Consider the following 13,422-nt stretch of genomic DNA (forward strand, 5'->3'; position numbering starts at 1 on the left):
ATGTGCAGAACATTCTCCTAAGTCCCTATAAACAAAACAGATTGAGTTTCCTAAAGCAAAGTAAGGAAAACACAGCCTCAGGACTGGGCCCCCAGCCAGTGTGCGGCCCTACACACCCTGTTACCAGCCCACTGGCTCACAAAGCAGCCCCACTTCCCACTGGCAGCAGAAGGACTGACACACAATCCCAATATTCTTCCTTTCACTAGAGAGTAGACCCTGTCTTCAAAGCTGCCCCCCTCAACCTAGAATTTTACATGTTAAATGAAATGGGCCCCACTGTCCTAAATGAAATATTTTTGACTTCTAAATGTAATAAACTTGATGCCCACCTTTTGCTAGCACCTCAATATTGACTGTGAAGTGTGGATATGTATAAAGCTAGAGGAGCCAAATCATTCCTATTTCCAGTTGCTTTCTTGCAATTCTAGGCCACGAGTGTGCTCAGCACTGCATTCATAATCTCCTACTAAGCACAACCTACTGATTAACAAGGTAGCACAAAACACAGTTTCAGGTGTTATCCAATGATCTCATCACCCCTGCTATTCTCCCTGGGCACTGCAGGTTTTCTGTGCTCACCACCCTACAGGAGACACACAGTTCTTTTCATGTCATCAGAGGTGTAGACAGCTTCTTGCTGATCCACCTGACGAGAGGAGTTGAGAGGCATACTCACAGTGAGCAGATATGATGCAGTGGTGAAGTAGGTAAAGACATGCTAAAGAAAATGGGCTTAGGGGCATACATTTGGGCTAAGAGGTTAAGACACACATTCCACATCAAAGTGCCAGAGTTCTCTACCTGGCTCCACTCCTGACTCCAGCTGCCAGCTAATGCACACACCAGAGGCAGCAGTGATGATTTAAGTAACTGGGCTCCTACCACACATTGGGGAGATTTGGATTATCAGCTCCCATCTCTATTGCCCCCGACCCTTGTTGGCATTTGTGGAATAAACCAGTGGATGGGAGTGTTCACTCTGTATCTACCTCTCAAATAATAACTTTTTTAAAGTGAGTCTAAGGGACCGGCACTGTGGAACAACAGGTTAAAGTCCCAGACAGCAGCACTGGCATCCCATATGGGCGCTGGTTCAAGTCCCAGCTGCTCCTCTTCCGATCCAGCTCTCTGCTACGGCCTGGGAAGCAATAGAAGATGGCCCAAGTCCTTGGGTCCCTGCACCCGCGTGGGAGACCCAGAAGAAGCTCTTGTCTCCGAATCAGCTCAGCTCTGGCCGTTGAGGTCATTTGGGGAGTGAACCAATGGAATGGAAGACCTCTCTCTCTCTGGCTCTACCTTTCTCTCTGCAACTCTGTCTTTCATATAAATAAAATAAATCTTTAAAAAAATAAATAAATGAGTCTAAGAGGGCTGCTCATATACAAAACAAGTAAATAAAGTCACTGTGCTGCCACCATACAGAGGCAACCGATGGACTACTGATGCCTGATTTCCTATCCATGGAAATTTGTGATTTACATTAGATGGTAACAAAATGAAATTTTCTCCTGATTTTTATTAATTCCTTTTTAAACACAGTATGCTGGATTTACATGTTATTTTCCTTTCTTTTTAAAGATTTTATCTATTTATATGAAAGGCAGAGCCACAGCGACAGAGAGGGAGAGACAGAAAGAAAGGTGTTCCATCCACTTGATCACTCCCTAAATGGCCACAACTGCCAGAACTGGGCCAATCCAAAGCCAGGAGCTTCCTCGGGGTCCCCCAAGAGGGTACAGGGACCCAAATATTTGGGCCATCTTCCACTGCTTTCCCAGGCCATAGCAGAGAGCTGGATTGGAAGAGGAGCAGCCAGGACATGAACTGGCACCTACATGGGATGCTGGTGCCACAGGCAGAGGCTTAGCCCACTATGCCACAGCACCAGCTTCTCCTTTTCTTTTCTAAAGATTTATTTGAAAGCCGAAGTGACAGACATGGAAGGAGACAGATCCTTCTTCTGTTCGCAACCCAAATGCTTAAAACAGCCAGGGGTAGGCCAAGCCAAAGCCAGAAGTTAGAAACCCTATCAGGGTCTCCCACAAGGGTGGCAGGGACCCAGGTACTTGGATCATCATACACTGCCTCCCAGGTACATCAGAAGGAAGTAACCAGTGTGTGTGAAGTAACCAGGACTTGAACCAGGCACTCTAATATGAGATGTGAGGCAACCAAAGTGACGGTTAACCTGTTTCGCTACATGTCTATGACCACCCACACCCTGCTACCACCATACACAGCTCTTAAGGACATTTCATTGTGCACCCTTGTCCCTTTTGTCAGACTACACTTCTAGACTAAATACACTCAGGCTTGAGATCTTGCAAGTTTCCCACCCTGCTCTTCAAGAGAAAATGACCCTTCTGGAGAAGTGAGCTTCTACCCATGTCTGTGCATATAAACCAGTGTTCAACAGTGCTGATGAGCACAGTTGCTGGCTTCATAGACCCATCACTTCATTCCTAAAAACATACAGGAGAGGCACTACGGCCAAGGGCAGTCAGAAGTGGGAAAGAACATCTGCTTGCATATTCAGGAATTATGAGTGTGAATTAAAATGTGGGCAGAAAACTTCTAACTGGAAACTAACCGCCAGTTAAAGTTGTTTGTAGAGAAGGTTACTTCTGACAGAAGTGAGAATCTTGCAGGGCAGTCTGCCTCCAGAAGTCTTTGCTCAAACCTTCTCTCGCAGTTGCAGAGCTAAGAGCAGACATGAGCCCCTCTTCCCTGATTCCCTGTCACCAAGGGCACTTTGCACCCAACAAGTGACCGCCAAGGTCACAGGAACCACCAACAAGTACAGATGAACCCCAACTTACAGTATTTTCCACTTAGGGGAAGGGTACGTCATGACATATCCCACTGTTGTCCTGCACATAGGAGTGTGTCTGTATACCGGAATTTCCTGGGGGCTCATCCCAAACTCACTCACTACTGCTACACTCACAACAACATGAACCGTCCCACTTCAGAGAATCAAGGTGAGTGCTTCTTTGATGTTCTTTACTATCACAGAAAGGAAGGGGATTAAAAGGGAGAAAGATAAGAAAACCACTTATGTTTAATAAAACAGTACAAATGGAGGTTTTTCTAATGAATTTAGGTCCTCTATCACCCAAAAAGCATGTAAGCCTAAATTAGATTATTTTATGATTGTTACAAAATTAGTGAGAAAGCTATAAAATTTACCAAACTCTACTGAAAGATGCTGATCTATGTGACTGGAGGGGAGGTGAAGTCTGTACCTTTAGTGAGGCTAGTGGATGTTCTGGACCTAGCAGACTCCAGTGAAACGACGCCAGATCCTCATCAGGTAGAATGTGATTTCCTGAAACACAAAAGTAGGTGACGTAAAAGCAAGCATCACAGTGATACAGGCAACCTGATGATCCCTATATACCACAACAACTTTCATGTATTAACAGAGAGCAACACAAGCAGGGACAATCCGCAAGGCAGCCTAGAGTTCTACCCGATTCCCAGTGTGGTCCCAACAGCATCCAAAATGAGAGCTGCACAGTGCCTCCAACCTCAGCAACTTCCCAGCGCAGTATTAACAGTAAATACCAGTTTGCAAACAGGTGTGGTAATGCCAGGATGCCAAATACTGACCAAACTGTTTTCATTTATTCATGCAACAAGTGCGGTTCAAAATTATGTGAACTAGGTTCAACAACTAAAGGTAGAATCTGCATGATTATAAAATCTTAGCAAGATTAAACATTACAGTGACTGTTGACTGTAAAAGGATTAATACCTGCTCCTCTAATTTCCTTTACAATCTGACAAAGCACATCCCACAATAACAGTCATGCTGTGCTACCTCATCACCTGTACTGTGCACGGTCTACAAATGCCTTCAATGCAGAAACTACATTTTGAGAGGAATACTCCACTCTCATGGTACTGCCTGAATGCCTGATACACTAACATCTTTAGTACGTTAGTTCTCTGAAAACAATTTAAAAGCAGTATAACTTCTTAAATAACTCCTGTGGTCTTTAAACATAATGTGATTTAATCATATCCACATTAAGATAGCAAATTCATTAATTAGTTGATAACAGAAACAAGGCAAGATCATCTGCAACTCTTCATATATTATGCCAAACACAGCAACACACAGCACAGAGCTCCTAAACTACCAGCACACACAATGAGCAAGGCTTGGCCCACATGTCCAGCACTGTTGTGCTTTCCGTGGTTTTCCCCCAATGGACTGCACAGAATTTTACTGTCAAGTCTGAAGTGTCAGAGATTATCTTTTTTTTTTGGACAGGAAGAGTTAGACAGTGAGTGAGAGAGAGAGAGAGAGAAAGAAAGGTCTTCCTTTTTCCATTGGTTCACCCCCCAAATGGCCACTAAAGCCGGCGTGCTGCGCTGATCCGAAGCCAGGAGCCAGGTGCTTCCTCCTGGTCTCCCATGGGGTGCAGGGCCCAAGCACTTGGGCCATCCTCCACTGCACTCCCGGGCCACAGCAGAGAGCTGGCCTGGAAGAGGAACAACCGGGACAGAATCCGGCACCCCAACCGGGACTAGAACCCAGGGTGCCGGCGCCGCAGACGGAGGATTAGCCAAGTGAGCTGTGGCGCCAGCCCAGAGATTATCTTTGAATCATCAGTGTGAAAAACTACAAAGTCAATTCCAACATCAGTAATACAAGTAGTCTCTGGAAATGGGTCAAATACACAAATGAATACAAGAGAACTTCAAAAAGTTCATGAAAAATGCAAACTAATGAAAAACTTCTTGCACCAAAATAAATTTATCTTTTAATTCCATTTTTCTACAAGATTTCTGAAGTACCTTTATTATTTCACAAAACTTTCCTAAACAAAATTACAGTTATACTTTACATTACAGAAGGAGAGAAAAAATAAGCTTTGATATTTGAAGACACTGAAACTTTCAAAACTAAAATAAAAAATTCACCCAGCTAAAAGTTTACTTATAATTGGCACAAACTTTTTTTGAAGAGATACCAAGCCTTAAAGTAATCTGATGACAAATTACAACTGATTGTACTTTTCATCTACTTCAAATTTCCACAAAGCAATTAGCTAGAAAAGTATGAGTTGGCATTATCGCCTAAGAAATACATGTAATGTTTCTTAAATAAGATATTTTTCTATATTTCAAATCAGCTCAAACATCCATATTCGAAGAGTATGCAATTTTCATACTCAATGAAAGTCAATTATCTGCCAAGCTATAGCTGCCTAGTACTAATGCAAATGTGGAGCTTTGCATATGTTAACCAATTTCAACATAGGAAATACTTTTTTATATATTAATATTTGGAAAATATAAGATTAGTCTTAGTCTTCCAAACCCCCAAATTTCCTAAGAATTTGAGATTAGATACAAAAACAAGTTGTAAAATTAGAATTTTGTTCATTGTTATATAATTTAAAATGCTACCACAAGAATAAAACACAGAGCCGGCGCCGTGGCTCAATAGGCTAATCCTCCACCTTGCGGCGCCGGCACACCGGGTTCTAGTCCCGGTTGGGGCGCCGGATTCTGTCCCGGTTGCCCCTCTTCCAGGCCAGCTCTCTGCTATGGCCAGGGAGTGCAGTGGAGGATGGCCCAGGTGCTTGGGCCCTGCACCCCATGGGAGACCAGGAAAAGCACCTGGCTCCCGGCTCCTGCCAGGATCAGCGCGGTGCGCCGGCTGCAGCGGCGGCCATTGGAGGGTGAACCAACGGCAAAGGAAGACCTTTCTCTCTGCGTCTCTCTCTCTCACTATCCACTCTGCCTGTAAAAAAAAAAAAAAAAAAAAAAAAAAAAAAAAAAAAAAAAAAAAAAAAGAATAAAACACACAATATTGTGACTCCTTCAGTAAAATTTCTAACTATATAAGCTATTTTGGAATATGTATAACAATCTTTCTAGTAACCAGGGATTTCAAAAATAGCCCACAATATAATTCTCTTCTTAAGCAGGATGGATGGAGCTGCTGATCTCTGTGGGATACAACAGAACCAGGCAATAGTTTCAGTGGAAACCACACAGCTTCCAGAACTCTGAATCACCAACAGCCCTTATCCCATCAGAACCAGGATTCTAAACACAGCAGTGATTAGAACACACCTCTATTTGGACACAATTCTTACCAACTCTCAGCAAATCAAAGCAAGACTGAGACACTTAGCACACAAGAAAAAGTAGCTGACAGATACAAAACAACAGATGAATAAATTACGTCTTGAAAAAAAAAAACTTTTTAAAGATTTATTTGAAAGGCAAAGTGACAGAGAGAGAGGGAGAAACACAGAGAAAAATATCTTCCATCTGCTGGTTCACTCCCCCAAATGCCTGCAACAGCCAGGGTTGGGCCAAGCTTATGCCAGGAGCCAGCACCTCCATCCTAGTTTCCCACATGGGTGGCTGGAGCCCAAGCACTGGCACTATCATCTGCTACTAAAGCTGGATTAGCAGCAAAGGAGTCAGGACTCAGCCCAGCACTACGCTGATATGGGATGCAGGTATCCAACGGGAAGCCTTAACTGCTGCACCAAACACCTACCCACAAGGGAATTTTTAAAGACATTTATACATTTACTAAAAGGGTAGGTGACGGAAACAAGGGAAGATGATTTTTTTTGTTGCTGTTTTTCTTTTAAAATAGTGAAGGTCCTGAAAATGAGGGAAAATCTAACAGTGCTAACAGTATGTCTGCTTCTATTAAAAACACAGTTTATGGCAAAGGTTTAAATGTCTGATTATCTTAGTGAGCATGTGTAAACATCTGTGATTTAGAAATATTATTTTTCTAAAACTTTAAAGAAGTTTATTCACAAAATTAGTTTTTCAACCAGAACAGAACAATACATAAACACACTGAAGGACAAAAGCAGTACATTATCAGCTACATCAAAAGCAATGGGAAGAAATGCTAAGAGCCCATTCCTTGGTTCTTTTAAATGTAAGGCACACATCTCAAAACTGAACAAGTTGAAAGATCGATGTGTTCACAGTGTAGACATCCTCTATAAAATAAGATGAGGTTTCACGCTGCCCCACCTACCTAGCAGAGCAGCAAAAACAGGAAAACGGTTTGGATTCAGGTCCAGCTGCTTGGCAACCTCATGCATCAGGTACTGGCTTGTGGTGAGGCTCTTCCCGTTGCGGCTCAGTTTGAGAGCATGGGCGCTGAAGTAACAAGGGATGTTGCACAGGGCGTAGTCAGAGTCGTATGCCACCAGGCCGTGGAAGCCATTCTCTCTGCAGAAGCCTATCACCTCCTGATGGTGATCCTCAATGCTCTGTGCAACCTGCAACAGAAGGGGACAGCAAACATCAGACATGAGATCAGAACAGCACACTTCAAAGCACATGTTTGTACAGAAGCTGAAAACTTGAAGGAAAACTACCCAAGAATCCACATGGTCAAAAAGTGCCAGGATCTACTGCTCAGCACACAGCTCCAACAGCTCTGTGGGAAGTCAGATTAAAGCACCTCGTCAGTAGCCTATGATTCCATCTAGACTGCAAATTAACTTGCCATTCTTGTCAAGTACAAAGATTCCCTTACTTTAAAATACATAAAGCCAGCTGACCACCTTCTGATACTGATTGGAAAGAAGGGAGGGGAAGAAGGAAAAACAGAAGAGAAAAAGAGTGGGAAGGAGGAAGAGAGAAGAAAGTACTGTCCCCTTCAGAAAAATCAAAATAGTTTATTTTTTTATTTTTTTTTCTAAGTCTGAGTTAGGGCAGGGGCGGAGAGATAGAGAGCTCTCCCATCCACTGGTTCACTATCCAGATGGCCAGGGCTGGGCCAGGCAGAAGGCAGGAGCCAAAAGCTTCTTTTGGGTCTCCCAAGGGGATGCAGGGGCCCAGGTACTTGGGCCATCTTCCACTGCTTTCCCAGGCCATTATCATGGAGCTGGACCGGAAGTGGAGCAGCTGAGACTCAAATCATCACGGATATGGGATGCCGGCGTTGCAGGTGGTGAGTTAACCCACTGTGCCACAACACCAACCCTCAAAATAGTTTCTTCAAAGTAGGTATGTCAAACAGGGATTTAAAAATAAATAAATGGGGGCCAGTACTGTGGTACAGCTAGTTAATGCCCTGGCCTGAAGCACTGGCATCCCATATGGGCACTGGTTCGAGACCAGATACTTCACTTTTTTTTTTTTTTTTTTTGACAGGCAGAGTGGACAGTGAGAGAGAGAGAGACAGAGAGAAAGGTCTTCCTTTGCCGTTGGTTCACCCTCCAATGGCCGCCGCGGCCGGTGCGCTGCGGCCGGCGCACCGCGCTGATCCGATGGCAGGAGCCAGGAGCCAGGAGCCAGGTGCTTTTCCTGGTCTCCCATGGGGTGCAGGGCCCAAGCACCTGGGCCATCCTCCACTGCACTCCCTGGCCACAGCAGAGGGCTGGCCTGGAAGAGGGGCAACCGGGACAGAATCCGGCGCCCCAACCGGGACTAGAACCCGGTGTGCCGGCGCCGCTAGGCGGAGGATTAGCCTAGTGAGCCGCGGCGCCGGCCACTTCACTTTTGATCCAGCTCTGCTGTGGCCTGCGATAGCAGTAGAAGATGGCCCAAGTCCTTGGGCCCCTCTACCCATGTGGGAGACCCGGAGGAAGCTCCTGGCTCCTGGCTTCAGATCAGCGCATCTCTGGCCATTGCGGCCAATTGGGGAACCTCTCTCTCTCTCTCTCTCTCTCTCTGCCTCTCCCCTCTCTGTGTGACTCTGACTTTCAAATAAATAAATAAATCTTTAATAAATAAATAAATAAATAAATACCAAGTATTAACCATCACTCACTGGCTACTAGCCCTCACACTCCTGAGGCCTTCGGCATCGGGGCAACAGGAGCTGCACGTGGTCCCCCTAAAGTAAGTGCTCACTTTTTCTGTCTCACAATGTCGGGACCACCATGGGTTCTGGCTCTAAATGAGCTGACTTTTGAGCAATGAAAACTGCCAATGACTTGCAGTAGGCCATATCCACACCGCCACAGACTTCCACAGCACCCAGGAGGAAGCAGGGAGGTGAGGCCTCTGATAAGTGCCAAAAATATACCAGAAAGCAAACATGTGCTCCTACAGTGCTTCAAGTCCCAGACCATGAATGTCTCTCCTGTGGATGCCATCCTCATTCATGCAACTGAAGTCCGGGCAGGTTTTATGTTTCCACACAGATACGGCATTTTAGAGAACAGAATTTTACATAAACTCAGGTGATACAGTTAAGAATGGCAAATTGGGCTGTGCCAACGTTCCCACCATTGTTGTGCAGTGGATTAAGCTTCCACCTGCAACACCTGCATCTCATATCAGAGAGCCAGTCTGAGTCCTGGCTACTCCATTTCTAATTCAGCTTCCAGCTAATGCATCCTGGGAGGCCGCAGATGATGGCTCAAATGCTTAGGCCCCTACCACCCATGTGGCAGAGCTGGATGGAGTTTTGGGCTTCTGACTTCAGCCCTGGCTGTTATGGGCATTTAGAGAGTGAACCAGCAGACAGAAGGTGCCTCTGTGTGTAACTCTGTTTTTTAAGTATATGAAAAATAAAAATAAATAAATTTTTAAATGGCAAATTTACTCTCCAGATAATCTGACAGGATAAGAATATATGCCCTTTACTTTAAATTTCTAGAACTGCTGTCCAATGTGTAGCTATATTCAATGAAAATCCAAACTAAACTAAGCTCACAATTAAGACCAAGCACTCAGCAGTCACATGTGATCAATAGCTAATACATAAACCGGAGATCACAGACCGACACAGAACATTTCTATCACCTTGGAAATTTTACTGGACATCATTGCAAAGTTATCTCATTTCTCACTCAACTTTAAAGTCTATAACAAATTTTACAGGGAAGTTGGCTATAATGAATTCTCACTGAGAAGCAAACCAAAATTTACAAAGATGCATATTGAAAGGAAAAATGACTTCCTGGATTTTTTTGGTCAATATTTCAATTAAAATATTTTACTTTATAAGAAAAATTCAATTAGTCAACCAGTGTTCTATTTCTTAGAATACAAAGAATGCCGCTTTATCTTTAAATCTAAAAACATCATATATCAGCTAAAATAGGTAAGTATAGTTAAAAAAAAAAAATAGGGGCTGGCGCTGTGGCATGATAGGCTAAGCTTCCCACTGTGGCTCCAGCATCCCCTATAGGTGCCAGTTCATGTCCCAGCTGCTCCTCTTCCAATCCAAATCTCTGCTTATGGCCTAGGAAAGCAGTGGAGGATGGCCCAGGTGCATGGACCCCTGCACCCACATGGGAGGAAGCTCCTGGCTTCAGATCGGCCCAGCTCCAGCTGTTGTGGCCATTTGGGGAATGAACCAGCAGATGGAAAACTTTTCTCTCTGTCGCTCCCTCTATCTCTATAACTCTACCTCTCAAAATTTTTTTAAAGATTTATTTTATTTACTTGAAAGACAGAGTTACAGAGAGAAGTACAGACAGAGAGAGAGGTCTTCCATCTGCTGGTTCACTCCCCAGATGGCTGCAACAGCCGGCGCTGCGCCAATCCGAAGCCAGGAGCCAGGAGCTTCTTCCAGGTCTCCCACATGTGTGCAGGGGCCCAAGGACTTGGGCCATCTTCTACTGCTTTCCCAGGCCATAGCAGAGAGCTGGATCGGAAGAGGAGCAGCCAGGACTAGAATCAGCGCCCATATGGGATGCCGGCACTTCAGGCCAGGGCATTAACCCACTGCACCACAGCACTGGCCCCTCAAATAAATTTGGAAAAAAAAAAAAAAGAGAGAGAGAGACAGGCTTTATTCTCTCACTCTCAGAAACGGTAATTTCTAAATCTGAGTTCTTTACCTCAAAATCAACTATTACAAATAATTTTACGTTTACAGTGGTGTTTAAGTATTTTAAATCACTAAAAATAACCAACTGTTTTCCAGACATCTTTGGTAGTACAAGTTAAATCTGTGATGTTAGCATCCCGCATCAGAGTCCAGATTCAAATTCCAGCTGCTCTGATCCAGCTCCCTGCCAATGCACCTGTGAAGGCAGCAGAAGATGGTTCCAGTACCTGGGCCTCTGCCACTCTTGTGGACACCCAGATGGAGTTCCAGGCTCCTCGCTTCAGCCTGACCCACTGTGGCCATTTGGAGAATGAATCAGCTGATAGAAGATATATTTCTTTATCACTCTTTCAAATAAATAAAATAAAAACCTTTTTGAAAAATACTGAAAAAGGCAGCAGGACCACTGTCTGCTCCATGGGAGCTCCACCTCCAGTAGAGGAGACGCAGCAGAAAGACAATCTCACACCCTGAGTTCTGTGTGCTCCACATTTATGAGGTAGTTTATTAACCCCCTTCTTCCAGGAAACTGTGCCTGACAGCAAGTCAGAGCCTACCCCTGTGACTGTGCAGCCTAGGGGCTTGAGAAACAGGGCCTGGGAGGGAACTGGCCAGCCTGGGTGGGAGGGAGGCATCAGGAGTGGTTAAGGAGAATGTCCACACAGGGCAGGTGCCAAGGTCCCAAAGGCAACACAACACCCATCTTCCCAGCACAGAGGTTGACGTCCTGACCCAGCAGAGGTGAGGATGACAAAGTCTGAGCAGTCTGGGATCAGGTCTGATCTAGCAGTCTTCAAACACCGCTGTGTGTGTGGTCAAACAGCAGGCAGCAGTATTCAAGAGCTGTAGTAACCTCACTCTGGAAACAGAGCCCAAGACATCAATTCAGCAAACAACATTAGAAGCATAAAAAGGGGGCCAGCGCTGTGGCGCAGTGGGTTAACACCCTGGCCTGAAGCACCAGCATCCCATATGGGCGCTGGTTTAAGACCCAGCTGCTCCACTTCCAATCTAGCTCTCTGCTAAGGCCTGGGAAAGCAGTTAGAAGATGGCCCAAGTCCTTGGGCCCCTACACCTATGTGGGAGACCCGGAAGAAGCTCCTGGCTCCTGGCTTCCGATCGGTGCAGCTCCGGCCACTGCAGCCATCTGGGGAGTGAACCAGTGGATGGAAGACCTCTCTCTCTGTGTCTCTCTCTCTGCTTCTCCTCTCTGTCTAACCCTGACTTCCAAATAAATAAATAAATCTTAAAAGGGGGGGGGGGGGCAACGCTGTGGCACAGCAGATTAATGCCCTGGCCTGAAGCGCCGGCATCGGATGGAAGACCTCTCTCGCTCTCTCTGCCTCTCCTCTCTCTGTGTAACTGATTTTCAAATAAATAAATAAATCTTAAAAAAAAAAAAAGAAGCATAAAAAGGATCATGGTATAAACTTCTATGGAAAAAATAAATTACCACTACTGAGATAGGTATACACAGTAACAACATTGTACTGGAGATACCTGGGAAAAGCTTTGAAAAAAACACTAAACAAAATCATTTCAGAATATAATATTGCTGAAAGAGTGTGGGGGGAGGGCAAACTTCAACATAATTCTATCAAAGTGGTAAAATTACGCTTTAAAATAGTTTTTTAAGATTTATTTTTATTTATTTGAAAGTTACAGAAAGAGAGGGAAACACAGAGATCTTCCATCAGCTGGTTCAGTCCCAAAATGGCTACAAAGGCCAGGACTGTGCCAGGCCAAAACCAGGAGCCAAGAACTTCATCCAGGTCCCCCACATGGGTGCAGGGGCCCAAGTATTATAAGCCACCTTTGGCTGCTTCCCCAAGCACATTAGCAGGAACTGGATCAGATGTGGAACAGCCGGGACTCAAACCTGCACCCATATGGGATACCGGCATCTCAGCTAGTGGCTTAACCTGTTAGGACACAACGCCAGTCCCTAAAATAAACTTTTTTTAAAAGAAAAAAAAAAAAAAAGCTGAAGTTCTATTATAAACCACACCCACAGAATGGTTCTCTCTGCTTCCATATTTTGGATGAATTCCCACTTTACACATTTGTCTCACCAGAGGACAAGGATCACAACTTTGGCACCTGGCACCCAAAAGACACAGAAAGATTAAAAACTGTTCCATTTTGAGGCCCACTGTGAGTCCCCACAGATTCCTTAAATAATCCAACAAAATTAGTAAACGACAGCTCTTCCCATAGGCCACAGAGCAAAATGGGATGTGAGGCTCTGCAGAGTCACCTCCCCCAGCTCCCAGCTGAAGTCCTTCTTCATCAGAACACTTATTGTCAGACTGGCATTTTTAAAGTGAATGAACTACTAATTATTCACAACCAACTCTAATTGACAAATGATTAACAATAGCTTAATCCTCCCCAAAAGTATACACAGCATTAAACAAACAGCTGGCTGCAATGTCCTGAAGAAAAGATAAAGGAAACAACCCAGGAACACCTGCAGCAAAGGTGGGAGCCCACTCCAGACTCACCTTCCTCCAGGGAACAAAAACTGTTGGGGCTCCAGCTCTGTTGCAGTACCCCACCTGCCAGGACAGCCAGCCCAACTACCACGGTGCAATGTGATGGATCTTTAATGTTCCTTCAAACTCTAAAAT

The 13,422-nt window shown here is 44.7% G+C and overlaps 1 protein-coding gene across 1 annotated transcript in view; it reads right to left on the minus strand.

Annotated features, from left to right (window-relative positions):
• Positions 1-13,422, minus strand: part of FAM120A (family with sequence similarity 120 member A) — a 118,264-nt gene that overhangs the window by 82,545 nt on the left and 22,297 nt on the right. Inside the window, exons 2-3 of the mRNA XM_051846971.3 lie at positions 7,034-7,280; positions 3,249-3,331 (exon numbers count right to left, since the gene is read on the minus strand). Coding sequence (XP_051702931.3) covers positions 3,249-3,331; positions 7,034-7,280 — 330 coding nt within the window. The remainder of the gene's footprint in view (positions 1-3,248; positions 3,332-7,033; positions 7,281-13,422) is intronic.

This window comes from Oryctolagus cuniculus, chromosome 1, assembly GCF_051225735.1.
Source record: "Oryctolagus cuniculus isolate XC-2025 breed Fujian yellow rabbit chromosome 1, ASM5122573v1, whole genome shotgun sequence".
NCBI classification, from domain to species: domain Eukaryota; kingdom Metazoa; phylum Chordata; class Mammalia; order Lagomorpha; family Leporidae; genus Oryctolagus; species Oryctolagus cuniculus.